The sequence below is a fragment of the Orcinus orca genome, chromosome 3 (assembly GCF_937001465.1).
Source record: "Orcinus orca chromosome 3, mOrcOrc1.1, whole genome shotgun sequence".
Taxonomy (NCBI): Eukaryota; Metazoa; Chordata; class Mammalia; order Artiodactyla; family Delphinidae; genus Orcinus; species Orcinus orca.
In genome coordinates, this window is record NC_064561.1 from 171179384 (window position 1) to 171195004 (window position 15621).

Genomic DNA, 15621 nt, shown 5'->3' on the forward strand with positions numbered 1-15621 from the left:
GCCCTGGTCCAGGAAGATCCCACATGCCACAGAGCAACAAAGCCTGCGAGCCACAACTACTGAGCCTGTGCTCTAGAGCCCGAGAGCCACAACTACTGAAGCCCACGCGCCTAGAGCCCAGGCTCCACAACAAGAGCCACCGCAATGAGAAGCCCGCACACCGCAATGAAGAGTAGCCCCTGCTCACCACAACTAGAGAAAGCCCGCGTGCAGCAATGAGACCCAATGCAGCCAAAAATAATTAATTAATTAATTAATTAATTAAAAAAAGAATGATGTTGGTAATAGTTTAACAGAATTTCACTAAATATTAAAGATTGATTTTGACTTGATTAATTTTTCTTTTTTCAAAGAATCCACAAATCAGCTGATCCAAACTGTTTTAAATGCTGCAATAACCAGATTTTGCTATACATTTCAATCCCTTGTTAATTTAAGAAAACTTTGCATATCTAGATATCCAAAAACTAAGAGGTAGTAAAATGTTTTTAAATTGTTTATTAAAAATCATAATGCTTTACTTAACATTTTTATGAACACAGAAGTCAGAGAAGTTGTAAATCATTTAATAAATATATGTTTCATATTCTATATTTATTACCCCCTATAAGTTAGCCTCAACTAATCCAATCACCTTCATACTTTTCCCTTTAAAAATCAAATTGCCACTGCAATATAGGAATGTGGAAAGTAGTATCAACTGACTTGAAGATGACCTTATTAGTCTTAAATTTTTTTTTTTTTTTTTTTTTTTTTTTTTGCAGTACGGGGCTTCTCACTGTTGTGGCTTCTCCGTTGCGGAGCATAGGCTCCGGACGCGCAGGCTCAGAGGCCATGGCTCACAGGACCAGCCGCTCCGCGGCATGTGGGATCTTCCCAGACCTGGGCACGAACCCGTGTCCCCTGCATCGGCAGGCGGACTCTCAACCACTGCGCCACCAGGGAAGCCCCTGTCTTAAAATTTGTAATTATCAAAGATCACCATCCCAGTGTCATCCAAGCTGAAAAAGAACATCATCGTGGGTACTGTCACTTTTACAGTGTGTAGAGTAACTTCAATAATTTGGTAAGTGAATTAGTTTTTAAGAGCTCTGTCACAGAAGAAATTCTAATTTCCAGTATTTTCAAAGCTAAAATTGTTTCATGGGCAGACTCAGTTTAAATTCTTTGGAAGAATGATTAATTTGGTAATAAAAATTCTTGATAGTATTATCAGCAGAGTTTAGACACATTAACATAATACCCTAGATATGCCATGGAGAAATTTAACTCGAAGGTCTCTTGGCCAAAGGGCTTGCATTTACCAAGGACCTACTGGCTATAGACCTGCTCCTTTCTGGTATTTCTCCGATCAGTTACAGATACTGCTGCTGGATCTATTCGAGGTCCAGTTCTATTCCTCATGCCCATAAAAACTGAAACACTCTTGGAGTCCTACTGTTCACCAACTGAAAAATGAACAGCAAACTCTAGAATTCAACCCTTTACCCAGTGATACCTTAAAACTTCCTAGTCTTCTTTCCCCTATCTTTTGCCTCAAGAAAACTAGACTTGTTGTCTTCCTAAATATGTCCCTTATTTTCTCTTCTAGGTGCACCCGCCCACTTTTCCACTTGCAGATGAAGTCCTTATTGTCCCCTCTCTCTCAGGACCCACCCATCTGAACTGTCAACTCCTTAATGAAAACTTTTCTCATCTCCCTAGTTGATGCCATTTTTCTGTTCTAAATACCCAATGCCCCTTTCTTCGTATTTCATCTTACTTGACCCCATCTTTATTCTATTAGTTGTGTATTTGTTACCATCCTTAACAAAGCAGAAAAAATCCCCTTGAAGACAGATGTTTTAATTTAGAACCAGTAGGATATTATATATGAGATATTGTGATTTATAATAAAATACAGATATTTGGTCTTTGTCCCATTCTGGGCATGGAGCTCCTAAAACCCTTGGAAGGTCTTAAGTGATGAGAGTGATAAAGGTGCCTTTTGTTATGTTGATGAGGTGACTTTTGCAAAGCCCTTAGGTAGCCTAGCGGAGAGGGTGTCACAACCAAAACTCCAGAGGGAGAGAATCTCTTGTTTGGGAACTTCCTGACCTCACCATATGTGTCTGTTCATTGGGCCGTTCATTTACATCTTTTAATATCCTTGTAATAAACTGGTAATCTAGTAAGTAAATGAGTTTCCAGATTTCTGTGAGCTGCTCTAGTAAATTACTCAAACCTGAGTAGGGGGTCATGGAAACCTCTGATTTATAGCCAGTGAGAAGCACAGGTAAAAACCTGGACTTGGCATTGCCTTCTGAAGTGGGGCCAGTCTTGTGGAACTGAGCATTTAACCTGTGGGATCTGACTTTATCTCCAGGTAGAAGGTGTTGGAACCGAGTTGAATTTGAGGACACCCAGCTGGTGTTGGAGAATTGCTTGGTAGTCTGAAAAAAACACCCATGTTCCTGGAGATGGGGAGCATGGGTGAGAGGTGATAGGAGATACTGAAAACCAGGCAAAGGAATTTAAACTTCTTCTATGGGCAACAGGTAACCATTCTTGAACACAAGGAGTGACACAAGAGGAAACATGGCTGAGAGGAATTAGTGTGATTATCTCTACGTGCTGTATGGTAGACTAAGAGGAAAGAGAAGGCTCTCCAGGAGACTACAGTAGAATTGCAGCCCATGGGAAATTTAACAAGGTGGAGAAAACAATGTCCCTTTGAAGAGGAAAAGGAAAGAACCCGTGGAGAGTCCAAAGATGCTGAAATGGGTCATGGAAATGGACGGGAGGAGGTAGGGAGGAGATAATGACCTGAAGAAGGAACAGATGCTTGAAGAACCATATGTGAACGATAATTGGAAAGAGAAAACAGAAGTTCTTTACTCAATATAACCATTCTCTGCTTTGATTTTAGAGAAGCTTGAAGATATACATTATTTTGCTTATCCCTGTTGAACAAATTACATTTCTTAAGATGGATATCTGTCCAGAGGACTCAGCTATTTTAAAAGATTTTGTAATCTAAAAATCAAGTTTTCTGGAATGAAATCAGCACCAGACTTAACTTGCATTACAAAAGGTTTGTTTAACAAATACTGAACAATTTATGTGCCAGCACTGTTCTAGCTTTGGGGTACACAGCAAGGAAAGGAGTCCCTGTTCCCATGGAGCTTGTAGTCTGGAGGTGGATGACTAACCTATAATGGGACTGACTGTCCTGGTTTGCAAATGATGGAGAGGTTTCCCGGGATACAAGACTTTCAGTGCTAAACCTGGAAAATCAGGAACAAACAACAAATGCTAGTGGTGGCCCATTTCCCAAATGGTCCCCAAAGACACCCCATTCATGCCCTTACAAAGTCCCTCCCACATTAAACAGAGCTGACTTTCCTAAGTAACAGCATATCGTAGAAATGACCCTGTGTGACTTCCAAGGCTAGGTCCTAAAAGATATTGTGACTTCTACTTTGCTTACTTTTGAGGGAAGCCAGTAACCATGTTATGAGGACACTCAAGCAGCTGTAGGTAGAGGTCCACTCAGTGAGGACCCCAAAGCTCTTGCTATCAGTGTGTAAGTGAGCCTCTTCCAAGGGGATCCTCCAGCCAGAGTCAAACCTTCCAGCTGCCGTCACATGATCAGCCCTGTCCCCCTGCAACTTCATGAGTCCATGAGCCACGTAAATTTCCGACTTACAGAAATGGAAAGAAGCGAAGTCTGTTGTTTTCCTGCTAAATGTTGGGGTAATGTGATATGGAGTACTAGATGGCTAGTACAGCGCTACTGAGAAAAGGTCTGCTTAGGAAAGACTGATGAGTTGGGGGTAGGCACTACTGTGAAAAGAGGGTGTGGATAGGGCCCTCCTGTAAACGCCTTTGGGCAGAAACCTTCAAAGTAAGGGAGCAGGACAGCAATACTCGATCCAAGCATAATAGTAAAGAACTTCTGAGATTTGGTATGCACCCGAGATGACAGATGTTTGCTTAGCCTTGTTAGAGCAACATCAAGCGTCAGTGTGACTGAAGTGGGGTGAGCAGAGTGGGGAAGGGGGTGTGACAGGCGGTCAGAAGGAGGGGTAGGGCCTCCTAGAATACAAAGGCAATCCTCTTGGTCAGTTTGTGCTGCTATAACAAAATATCACAGACTGGGTGGCTTATAAACAACAATTTTTTTTTTTTTTCTCACAGTTCCGGAAGCTGGAAGTCCAAGATCAGGGTGCCAGCATGGTGCGGTGAGGGGCCTCTTCCTAGTCTCAGACTTCTTATTCTATCCCTTTTTGGGTCTCTGAGGTCTATGTGCTCAGAATCTAATCACCTCTCAGAAGTGCCACGTCCTAATACCATCACTTTGGGAATCCGTTTGTCAATATATGAAATTTTTTTTTTCTTTTTGAGGGGGGTGGCACAAACATTCAGACCAGGGCAGGAATGTGTTTGTACTTTATTCCCAGTCAGGGGAAGCCACTGAAGGTTTTCAGCAAGAAGAACAATGCGACTTAACCTACATTTTAAAAAAACATCGATATCTTCTTTGGTGCTATGGGCCGCTTGGATTTTAAACATGCAATGTCCAATTCTGAAAAAGGACGGACTGGTTCAGCTAGACTGCGCAGACGAGTGTAAGAACTCCCTACGCCTTTAACATTCATGCTTCCTATAGAACCGTGCTGCTACGCATGACATGACATAGTTAACTAAGTACAGGACACGAGGCTCGTCTGAACTGAGGTGTGCTGTTAACTGTAAAATGCGCACTGGAATCCCAAGATTTAGTACCAACAAATGAATGTAAAATGTCTCACTAAATCTTCTGGCTTGATTACATGTTGAAACGATAATATTTTGGATATACTGGCTTAAATAAAATATGGCCATCTTACCTCTCTCTTTCCGCTTTAATGAAAACGCGGCTACTATTAGATTTAAGAGGACATACTTGTCTGGGATTCTATTTCTACTGGGCAGCGGCTGGGCTGGACTCTGCGCTCCGGAGTGCAAACTCTCCATCCAGGAGTTTCCCCTGCGCCCTTTCCGCCCCAGTAAGGCCGAGGTTCTGGCCGGGAGTCTCCGGTTTTCCTGTGAGTTCCCTCAGCCTCTAACCCGAGTCTCCGTTCCGACCCCCGGGCTGGCCAGCATCTCTGGCTTTCGTGACACCCACTCCCGGGCTGCAGGGGTGCAGGGCGCGGACCTCAGAGAATCCAGACGGTCGGGCGGTCACACGCATCAGTCCTCCCGGCTCCCCAGTCCTCCGTCCCGCGCGGTGGTCCACGCCTCACAGCACAGCCAAAAAGGACAGTAACCTGCGGGGGCGAGGCCTGTCGATCACACCCAACTCAGGGCAACACCCACCTCGGTCGACTTAATGAACACCTATTACTTCTGGTCAACCCAGCTCACGCGGATCCACCGATCCCACACCTCGCGGAGACCTAAACAACAATCACCTCAGGCCCATCCAATCACCACTCGTCTCAGGCTCATCCAATCATCACCTGCCTCAGGCCCATCCAATCACAACCCTCCTTACGCCAACCCAATCAACACCCACCTCAGGCCGACTGGGCGGGGCCGGATCCCTCCCGGGCTTCCCCCACCTTCCCGGGGCCTCTGGCCTCTCCGCGGCGGGGGCGTGGCTACAGGTCGGGAGGCGGGACTTCCTGTCCGGCCGGAAATAATTCGATCCAGTCCGGAAGTCAGCTCTTCGTGGGTCTTGAGGCTTACGGTCCGAGCGTCTGGTGGGGTCAGGGCGCTCAGTGATCGCTAGACTGCTGCCTTGGTTCGCCTCTTATTTTCCGGCTGGCGATGGCGACCTACACCTGCAACACCTGCCGGGCGCTGTTGGACGACGCGGAGGCGCAGCGGGCCCACTACAAGACGGACTGGCACCGCTACAACCTGAGGCGCAAAGTGGCCGGCATGGCCCCGGTCGCCGCCGAGGGCTTCCAGGAGCGGGTGCGGGCGCAGCGGGCCCTGGCGGAGCCGGAGAGCAAGGGCGCGGCCACCTACTGCACCGTCTGCAGTAAGAAGTTTGCCTCCTTCAAGGCCTACGAAAACCATCTGAGGTCCCGGCGGCACGTGGAGCTGGAGAAGGAGGCGGTGAGTCGGAAAGTGGCGATCCTGAATGAAAAGAACTTGAAGGAAGGGCTGGGCGTGGACAGGGATGCGGTGAACGCGGCCATCCAGCAGGTCATCAAGGCCCAGCCGTCCACGTCTCCCAAGAAGGCGGCCCCAGCGCCCGGGGCGGAGTCCCGGAGTCCAGTGACCGTGGCCGCTGGAGGACGTGGGACTCAGCAGCGAGACCCGGTCGAGAAGCCTCCCCGGCTGCAGTGGTTTGAACAGCAGGCGAAGATGTTGGCCAAACAGCAGGGGGAGGAGGAGAGTGAGGACGACCTGGATGCAGATGGTGGGGGCCTGTCTGGGGGACGGGGAGGGGTGGGGGACGGGGCTGGTCCTCAAGCTTCCAGTTTATCTTTGAGGTTGGAGGGGGGAGGTGTCCGTTTTCAGGTGAAGGTGATGCGTGAGGGTGTTTCCTTGGTTTCTGAAGTGGCTGGTGTGGCCAGCACCCCCACAGGGCATTTTGTGTGTTCAGCTCACTGTTGTCGATTCGGGGACTGAAACCTTAACGGGGGGTGGGGGGAATAGTTACTTAGTAAATATTTGTAGAATGAAAGGATACATTCTCTGTTGAAGGAGGAGATTGTTAACATATGCAGAAGGAGAACATAGTACCCTCACACCATGTGCTGCAGAATGTTTAATTCCATTGGGTTTCTGGTCATGACGGCTTTGCTCTGAGTTTGAGGTGCTCAGAATCGGCTAGCTAACTTGCAGTGTGAGGCTGGAGCCAGCAACCTAGGCTTCTTGACTTAATGAGCTATTTTTCCCTCATCCCCCTGACGCTGATTGCATGTGTTCATATATGCATAGGAAAGGAGCACGTGCTTCCTTCAAGGGGTTTACTGTGCGCTGAAAAAGAAGGACGAAAGCATTCCGTAGCCATGCCGACCGGTGTGTGGTGGATGATTGGCTGACTTTGAGATCTTCAGCCAACTGTGTTTTTCAAATCTCTGGCTTGCAGAGTGGGAGGATATTGATTCTGATGAGGAACTGGAATGTGAGGATGCTGCAGCCCCGGAGGAGGAGGCAGCGGAGGAAGAGGCTGGAGGAAGCACCCCGCGTGGCGCCATCCCCGTAACTGACTGCTTGTTTTGTCCCCATCATTCAAGCTCCCTCACGAAGAACGTGGCTCATATGACTAAAGTGCACAGCTTCTTTATTCCTGATGTAGAGTATCTTTCCGATCTTAAGGGACTGATTAAATATTTGGGTAAGTTCAGTCGTTTTTTCCTTTTGAATGACAAAATACCACATTATTGGGGGGCATTAGTTTGGGGCTTCTCCTCAATCTTGGATTGAGTGACCGGCCGATTTTGTGAAAATCAGCAACTTGATGGCTGTTTTTTGAATTGTGGACATCGACAATGAGCCCTAATCTGGCTGCAAAAAGCTGCTTTCATATTTTTTTTCTCAACTTACTTTTCCAGGAGAGAAAGTTGGTGTGGGGAAGATTTGCTTGTGGTGCAATGAGAGGGGGAAGTCCTTCTACTCCACGGAAGCTGTACAGGCTCACATGAATGACAGGAGTCACTGCAAGCTCTTCACAGATGGGGATGCTCTTTTGGAATTTGCAGACTTCTATGATTTTAGGTAAGTCTGGTTTGTAATGTCGAGCGAAGCCAGCTGATCACATTTGCATTGGATTTGCACGTGCCCCTGCCTGATAACTGTCTGTGTCTGGCTCTGTCCGGTATCATATTCTTCATACCTCTTAGCACACTTTTTTAGGAGGTAGTTATTTCCTCTCATTCTGTAGATGAGAAACTGAGTATTACAGAGTTAAACACACATATCTGACCCGGAGAAGATCTCAGGCCCAAACTGTCAGTTTGTGTGGTTTGAAAACTTGTTTTTGCTTGTTGTGATTTCCATGGTCAGAAGTTCAGTTTTGCCAGTTACCTCAGGAACAGAAGCAGGGAGGTTAGGCTTCACATCTTGGTTTCCCTGAGAGCCCTTGAATCACAGGCTGTCTCCTAAGGGACTTGAGCTGGTGGCTGCACCAGACCTGTCCCAATCACTTGTTGGTGAAATTATTCCACCTTTACCTAGAATCTTGAATATTTCATACATCATGCAACGAATCCATGCTAGGAATTCTGGAATAGCTGGTTCTTAGTGTCAGTGTGCCTATGACCTAGCACAGGTGTGCTCTGCAAGCAGGTGTGTATAATGACCGTGCCAGGTGTGCAGAGTCCACCTAATACAGGTGTTCAGAAAAGTGCTGGTCTTTTAAGTTGTCCTTTTGCATTTTCCTCCTGATTTCTCATTTCTTACTTGTCCTGACAGAGAGTTTTTCATTATAGCCACTTTGGTGGCTCTGTAGGGGTATCCACTGTGGTTTTAATTTGCATTTCCCTGATGAGGACTGATGCAGTTGAGAACCTTTTTATATATCAACTGGCCGTTTGGATATCTCTTGTGAAGTATCTGATCTAGTCTTTTGTCTGTTCCTATTGGCTTATCTGCCTTAGTGTACATTTCTGCAGTTAATTTCCATGTGTATTTGTGAACAGCAGTAGAAGCACAGAGATTCTTCTGGAACTACAGTGTCTAATTTGCTAATTCCTAGGTGTACTCATGTCTCTCTTTTGGTTAATTAAGTAAAGTAAAAATTTTTAAATTCAGTTCTTCAGTTGCACTCCCCACATTTCAAGCCCTTTGCTTAAAAACAGATGTGCTTTAAAAGTAGCTACCATAGTGGGCACACAGACTGAAAATTTGCATCATCAGAGACTTCTGTTGTTCAGCACTGTTCTAGGACTTGTTTTTGTAATGATTAAATTGAGGAGAGCTGCACCTCCAGCTGTACAGTCTCCTCCTCTTCCTCTGTGTGCCAACCCTCCTGGAGAGAAACAAATACAGAGGTGAAGGAATTCTGTTGTAGGTTATTTGCTCACTCTTTCTTAGAACAATTTTAGATTCTCAGCAAAACTGAGCAAAAGGTACAGAGATTTCAAATACACTCCTTACCCAACACGTGCATAGCCTCCCTCATTATCAGCATCCCCCAGTGGTACATTTGTTACAATTGATGAACCAAGTTGACCCATCAATTATCACTCAAAGTCCATAGTTTAGAGTTCACTCTTGGTGTTGTCCATTGTATGAGTTTGGAGAAATGTGCATACAATGACATGTATCCACCATTAGAATATCATACAGAGTGGTTTCACTGACCTACAGATCCTCTGTGTTCTGCCTGTTCATCATTCTCCTCCACCCGAACCCTGGAAAACAGTGATATTTAATGTCTCCATATTTTTGCCTTTTCCAGAACGTTGTATGATTAGAATCATACAGTATGTAGCCTTTTCAGACTGCTGCTTTCACTTAGTAGTATGCTTTTAAGGTTCCTGCATGTCTTTTCATGGCCTGCTAGCTCATTTCTTTTTTGTATAATCCAAAAATACTCCCTTGTGTGGATGTGCCACAGTTTATTTATCTGTTCACCTATTGAAGCACATGTTGGTTTCTTCAAGTTTTAAGAATTTGGATAAATCTTCTGTAATTCATGTGCAGGTTTTTGTATGGACAGAAGTTTTTGACTCCTTAGGGTAAATACCAAGCAGCAGGATTGCTGGGTCTTACGGTAAGAGTGTGTTTGATTTTGCAAGACACCACCAGCTCTTCCAAAGGGGCTGTACCCTCTTGCATTCCCACTAGCAATTAATGAGAGTTCCTGTTGCCCCAGATCCTCACCAGCATTTGGTATTGTCATTGTTCTGGATTTTGACCATTCTGATAGGTGCATACTGGTATCTCTGTGTTTTAATTTGCATTTTTCTGATGACATATGCTGTGGAGCATCTTTTTTGCATGCTTATTTGCCATATGTGTATCTTCTTAGTGAGGAGTCTGTTAAGGTCTTTGGCCCATGTTTTAATCAGATTGTTTATTGCTGAGTTTTAAGAGTTCTTTTTGCATTTGGATAGCAGTCCTTTATCAGATGTGTCTTCTGCAAATACTTTTTTCCAAGTCTGAATCTTGTATTTTAATTCTCTCGACATTGTTTTTTCACAGAGCAGAAGTTTTTAATTTTAATGAAGTTTAGCTTATCAGTTATTTCTTTCATGGACTGTGCCTTTTGTGTCGTTCCTAAAAAGTCATCACCAAACCCTAAGTTATCTAGGTTTTCTCCTATATTATCTGTAGGATTTTTTATAGTTTTGTATTTTACATTTAGGTCTGAGATCCATTTTGAATTCATAGGCCATTTGCATACTTTACTACAGAGAAAATGCTAACAAATTGTTTTCTCTCCAAAAGCTTTCAGTGTAGTCACTGCAACTGTTAACCCCTCACCCCAACCCCTTTAGTTATCTAGTAGGTTTGCAGTATTTTAGTTAAATTTGAGGTATTGGTCTATGTATTAATGCCATTCCATGGTTCCAGGAGTAGCTACCCAGATCACAAGGAAGGGGAGGACCCTGATGAGACTGAGGACTTGCCCTCAGAAAGGGCCTTGGAATATGAAGACGACACCATGGAGCTGATTCTCCCTTCTGGTAAGTGCAGTTGTCCAGAATACATAGCTGCATGCCGCTGAGATTATCAGAGCAGCGTGTTCCCATCACTTCCCTTCCACACCGAGGGGAGAGACCCTACAGCTTCAAGTGTGTGTTTGTGTTCCCCTGGACGAGGTGAACTCTGAAGGTTGCCTCGTAGCTCTGTCTTGGCTGATTTGTTTAAATTGCATCAATGTTTTCCTCACTTTTGTTGTGATTCGTAATGCTTTAATCAGTCATTGCCTTTCTTTTCAATACATAGACCTTTTGTATTCTGTTTATTATCTGGTTTTTTGGCCCCATCCAGGTTTTTCTTGTTAAACTTGACTTTGCTCTTATTCCTTGAAGTGATTCCTGTTTCCATGGTGGCTCAGACTTGCATATGTTAGTCTGGCATGGGTGGACCTGATTGACAGTGCCCAGGTTTCCTGTCCGTATTCAGGGTGTAGGGGGAGGCTTGGAGTTTGAATTCTGCCTTCTCCTTTGGGGAACAGGATTCATAACGGCAGGATTTTGTCCCAGATATGAATAGAAGAAGGAAAGCCATGAATATGAGAAGTATGCAGTATTGCTTACAGTGTTATGCTTAGCTAATAGGAATGGGGGCAGCTACAGAAGACGCATCTAAAAAGGACAGGGAATGGGATGATAAGATAATAAGATGCTAATAATACCTCGTATTTACTGAGCAGTTAGCACATTCAGGCAGATATATTATTTTAGCTTTACATCAAGCCTTTGAGTTAGATGCTGTTATTCTTATTTGACATATGAGCCAGCTGAAGCTTAGACAGGTTGAGTAATTTACCCAGGATCATGGACCTCGTCAGTGAAGCCCTTTCCCCACTTGTCTCCGCTGCCTGGGAGATTTGCAGTGATGGTGGGAGCAGGAACAGCCACATTGCCAATGGAGACGTCTGCCATGAAGAAGCCACCCTGAGGTGCTGCTCTCCCCCTGGAATAGCACGGCTTAGGTATAGAGAGCCCTGCTTAACCCAGAGTAATAACCTTCTAAGGCTAAGGGCAGCTTTAGACAATGACAGTGAAAGGAAAGTGCAGACAGAACCTGTCTTGAGGATATAGTTCTTCTACAGTGGTAGGGAAGCTGTAATGCAGCAGAATATCATGGCCTATACAATACGCAGCAGCAAAACAGGCCTAAATGTATCACAGAGGACCTAGCCCCGTCTTCCCTTGGTGAAAATACTGATGCAGAATGTCAGAAATAAGTTTAATAACTTCTTTTCTAAGACTGTTTATTTAGCCCCTAGTTTCATTAGCTTCCTCTTCCTTAACTGAGACTGAGATCACAGTAGACCTTGAGAAAGTGAATGAAATGGTCCCTGCCAGTGACGCATGGCGTGTAGTAGGATCACTAGGAACGTGGGCTTCATTTTGCAGCAACGCTGCTCACCAGTGAGCGTATCCTATTTTAGAAGTAGAGAAATTTTCATCTGGACTTAAGACGTCTGTAGCTTAAAGACTCCTTAGCTATGAGGACAACACATTTGCCCAGAGCGATGGAGTTTCCTCAGGTTCGCCAAAGCCAAACTTGGGTGTCTTCTCAGGATCCGCTCTTCCTCTCCCACATCCAGATGGTGACTAATTGCGATTCCTAAATGGCTTTTGAATATTTTTTCTTTTTTTTTCTCCTTATCTGTGTCACCATGAAAGCTTCCTGTCTGGCTGTCTCCAGCCTGGTTTCCACTTGACCACCAGTCTATTTTCTTTTCCCTCTGGAATTTCCAGGGGAAGCCCTTGCCTTCAGGGTCACTTTGTCGCCCAGGTGTCCGGTGCTCTTCCTTTCTTGCCCGCACGCAGTCTCCCTCCCCTGGGCCTTTGCCTGGGCGCTGCCTCTGTCCCCCCCTCCTCGTCCTCGCCCTGCAGGGCTCACGTTGGGCCCCCTGCCCAGCTGTCGTGATGTGTCTCTAGCTCCTCTGTGCCTGTGGGCTGGCTTGCCTTCTGCCCCGTTTCTGTGAGGACAAAGCTGGCGTCTTCCATCTCTGCACAGTGCCTCAGACACACAGGAGCCGCGTAAATGTCTGTTGACTGAGTGACTGGCAGGTTGGAGGTGACTTTTATTTATTTATTTGCTGTATGCGGGCCTCTCACTGCTGTGGCCTCTCCCGCTGCAGAGCACAGGCTCCGGATGCGCAGGCTCAGCGGCCATGGCTCACGGGCCCAGCCGCTCCGCGGCATGTGGGATCTTCCCGGACTGGAGCACGAACCCGTGTCCCCTGCATCGGCAGAGGGACTCTCAACCACTGTGCCACCAGGGAAGCCCTCTTGGGTTTTTAAAGCATGAATTTCCTTGCTCACAGCTACGTGTCCACGTACCAAGTGATGCTGTTTTAAAGTACTGGATGATGACCTCAGGGCAGCTCTTAAGGGAGACTGGGAAGTAGTGAGTAAGCGTCTTGGTCTTGGAGTACTGGGCGATATTGTACTGTTAGACTCTGGAGAGGCCAGACCAGCTGCCAGGTGCTGCCTTACCTCAGCTTTCGTCTCTAGCTGTGCACTTTTTTCCGAGTGTGTGCATTTTCCTGGGGAAACGCTGTTATAAAGTCACCTGAGTGGGCACACGGAGTTTTAAATTTTTTTATTTATTCATTTGTTTTTTAATTAATTAACTTATTTTTTGGCCACCCTGCGCGGCTTGCGGGATCTTAGTTCCCCGACCAGGGATCGAACCCGCACCCTGGGCAGTGAAAGCACGGAGTCCTAACCACTGGACCGTGAGGGAATTCCTCCGCACAGATTTTTTTGACTGTGCACTTTTTCTGGGGAAAGGCTGTAGTTTCTGAAAAGCATCTGTGACCTGGACGAGATTAAGAGCCAAGAATGGAAAAATCTAAATGTACAGCATTCGCTGCCTTCCTGGGTCTTCTTCACAGATGACTGGCTGCTGAGACCTGATGATAGAATTTGTTTAAATAGCAACAGAACATAGCACTCTTAGTGAACCAGAAGGTCCCAATATTTGGAAATTTATTCCAGCTGTACAGTCACATACACTTTTACCATCTCATTTTAAAAACCAGTCATGCTCTAGTCAGTCTTGGTTATAATGAGACATGACAGTTTTGTGTCCATTGGTTTACCTCCGTGTCTCAGTGCTGACTTGGGGATTTTGTAATGAACCAAGAAAATAGGAAATCTCTGAATAAACACTGTATACATGTGTAGTGATATTACAACAGTATATTCAGTCACCTGGTTATGTCTTTGAACAAATTTACCGTTCAGAAACTTCCTTGATTATGCTCAGTTATATGACTGGGTCAGCGTGGATGTTAGCATGAAGCTGACTTGGGAAGGATTCTAATGTGGAGAGCCTAGTGATACTTAATCAGCTACACTTAGCAGAGTCTGCTTTAAACTGGTTTTGAAAGCAGCGGGTAGTTGTGATTGCTTAAATCTAGTTGCTTCAGGTCAAGTAGATGATCCCAGAGGCAGTGGCGTAGAGTATCCGGTAGAGGGCGCTATGAGCATTTATTTTGAAGACTGTGGTCTGGCTCAGTTCCTTCCCTCTGCTCTTCAGTTCCTGTGGAGCAAGTTGGTGTGAAAACACATCCAGTTAGTTGCTGACTAGCCAGATGAATCTGTTGCTGGATCCACGAAGGGCACGTGATCAATCTTCTTAGGAAACTTACAGTTAGAGATATTTTCTTTTTCATTGTCTAATGTCACCCAGTGTTAGGCTATTTGTTAAGTAGGAGTGGAAATTTTTAAAATACATTTATTTATTTGTTTGTTTATTTCTTTCTTTTTGGCTGCACTGGGTCTTCGTTGCTGCGTGGGCTTTCTCTAGTTGCAGCGAGCGGGGGCTACTCTTCGTTGCAGTGCACGTGCTTCTCACTGCGGTGGTTTCTCTTGTTGAGGAGCACGGGCTCTAGGTGCACGGGCTTCAGCAGTTGTGGCGTGTGGGCTCAGTAGTTGTGGCACGCAGACTTAGTTGCTCCGCGGCATGTGGGATCTTCCCTGACCACGGCTCGAACCCTTGTCCCCTGCATTGGTAGGCGGATTCTTAACCACTGCGCCACCAGGGAAGCCCTCCATCTTTTTTTTTAATTGAAGTACAGTTGATTTACAGTTTTGTGTTAGTTTCTGGTGTACAGCAAGTGATTCTGTTTTTTATATATATATATATATTCTTTTTCATATTCTTTTCCATTATGGTTTATTACAGTATACTGAATATAGTTCCCTGTGCTATACAGTAGGACCTTGTTATTTACCTATTTTATATACAGTAGTTTGTATGTGCTAGTCCCAAACTCCTAATTTCTCCATTCCCCACCTCCTTCCTTTCCCCTTTGAGAACCGTAAGTTTGTTCTCTATGTCCGTGAGTCTGTTTCTGTTTTGTAAAGAAGTTCATTTGTATCATGTTTTAGGTTAGGAGTGACAGTCTTGTAAGCAGTTCTTACTGTGGAGAAAGATAGATGGACAGGTCGTGGCTTCATCATAACTCAGACATTACCCATCTGTTATTTATGGACAGGCACACCGTGTTCTATAACGAATTTTCCTTGATGAGGGCCTTCCAGTTGAGCTGTTCTCAGCACATTGTACTTGGTGCTTAATGTTAGGTTCTCACTGTCGTTGCCACAGGACAGGAGTAACTTTAAACACTGAATGTTTAGAGTTCTCCTGTCAGGTGTCGGAAACCTTGGCATTGATTAATGAAACCTTTTCAAGCATGTTTTAGAAGCCAACCTTCAATAATAACGTATTTCTAAATGCTGCTTGCGAATGTAAATAAATCGATTTATTAAGTACTAATGACTAGCAGCATTATCATTTAATGATTTTGAGGAAATCATTATTGCAAACTCAGAGCAAACTGCCTACATTATAAATAGAAAGTCACAATCAGCAGTGCTGGCTTTCCTGCCAGAGCCTCCATTTAAGAGTGAGTCCTTCTCCATCCGCCGTATCTCACTTATTTCTTGTGGTTTAGGAGCTTTGTTAACTCTTCTGCTGCCAGAACAGTCAGGTCCTGGGAAG

General features: G+C 45.2%; 1 protein-coding gene across 3 annotated transcripts in view; it reads left to right on the forward strand.

Annotated features, from left to right (window-relative positions):
- The first annotated feature begins 5657 nt into the window (after window positions 1–5657).
- ZNF622 (zinc finger protein 622) overlaps window positions 5658–15621 on the forward strand; it is a 43127-nt gene continuing 33163 nt past the window's right edge. For all 3 annotated transcript variants that reach the window (XR_007476684.1, XR_004485628.2, XM_033436564.2), the window contains exons 1-4: window positions 5658–6394; window positions 7070–7318; window positions 7536–7698; window positions 10501–10613. Coding sequence is in view for 1 of the 3 variants with exons in the window: in XM_033436564.2 (XP_033292455.1) it covers window positions 5794–6394; window positions 7070–7318; window positions 7536–7698; window positions 10501–10613 (1126 nt within the window). In the remaining 2 variants the exon portion in view is untranslated. The remainder of the gene's footprint in view (window positions 6395–7069; window positions 7319–7535; window positions 7699–10500; window positions 10614–15621) is intronic.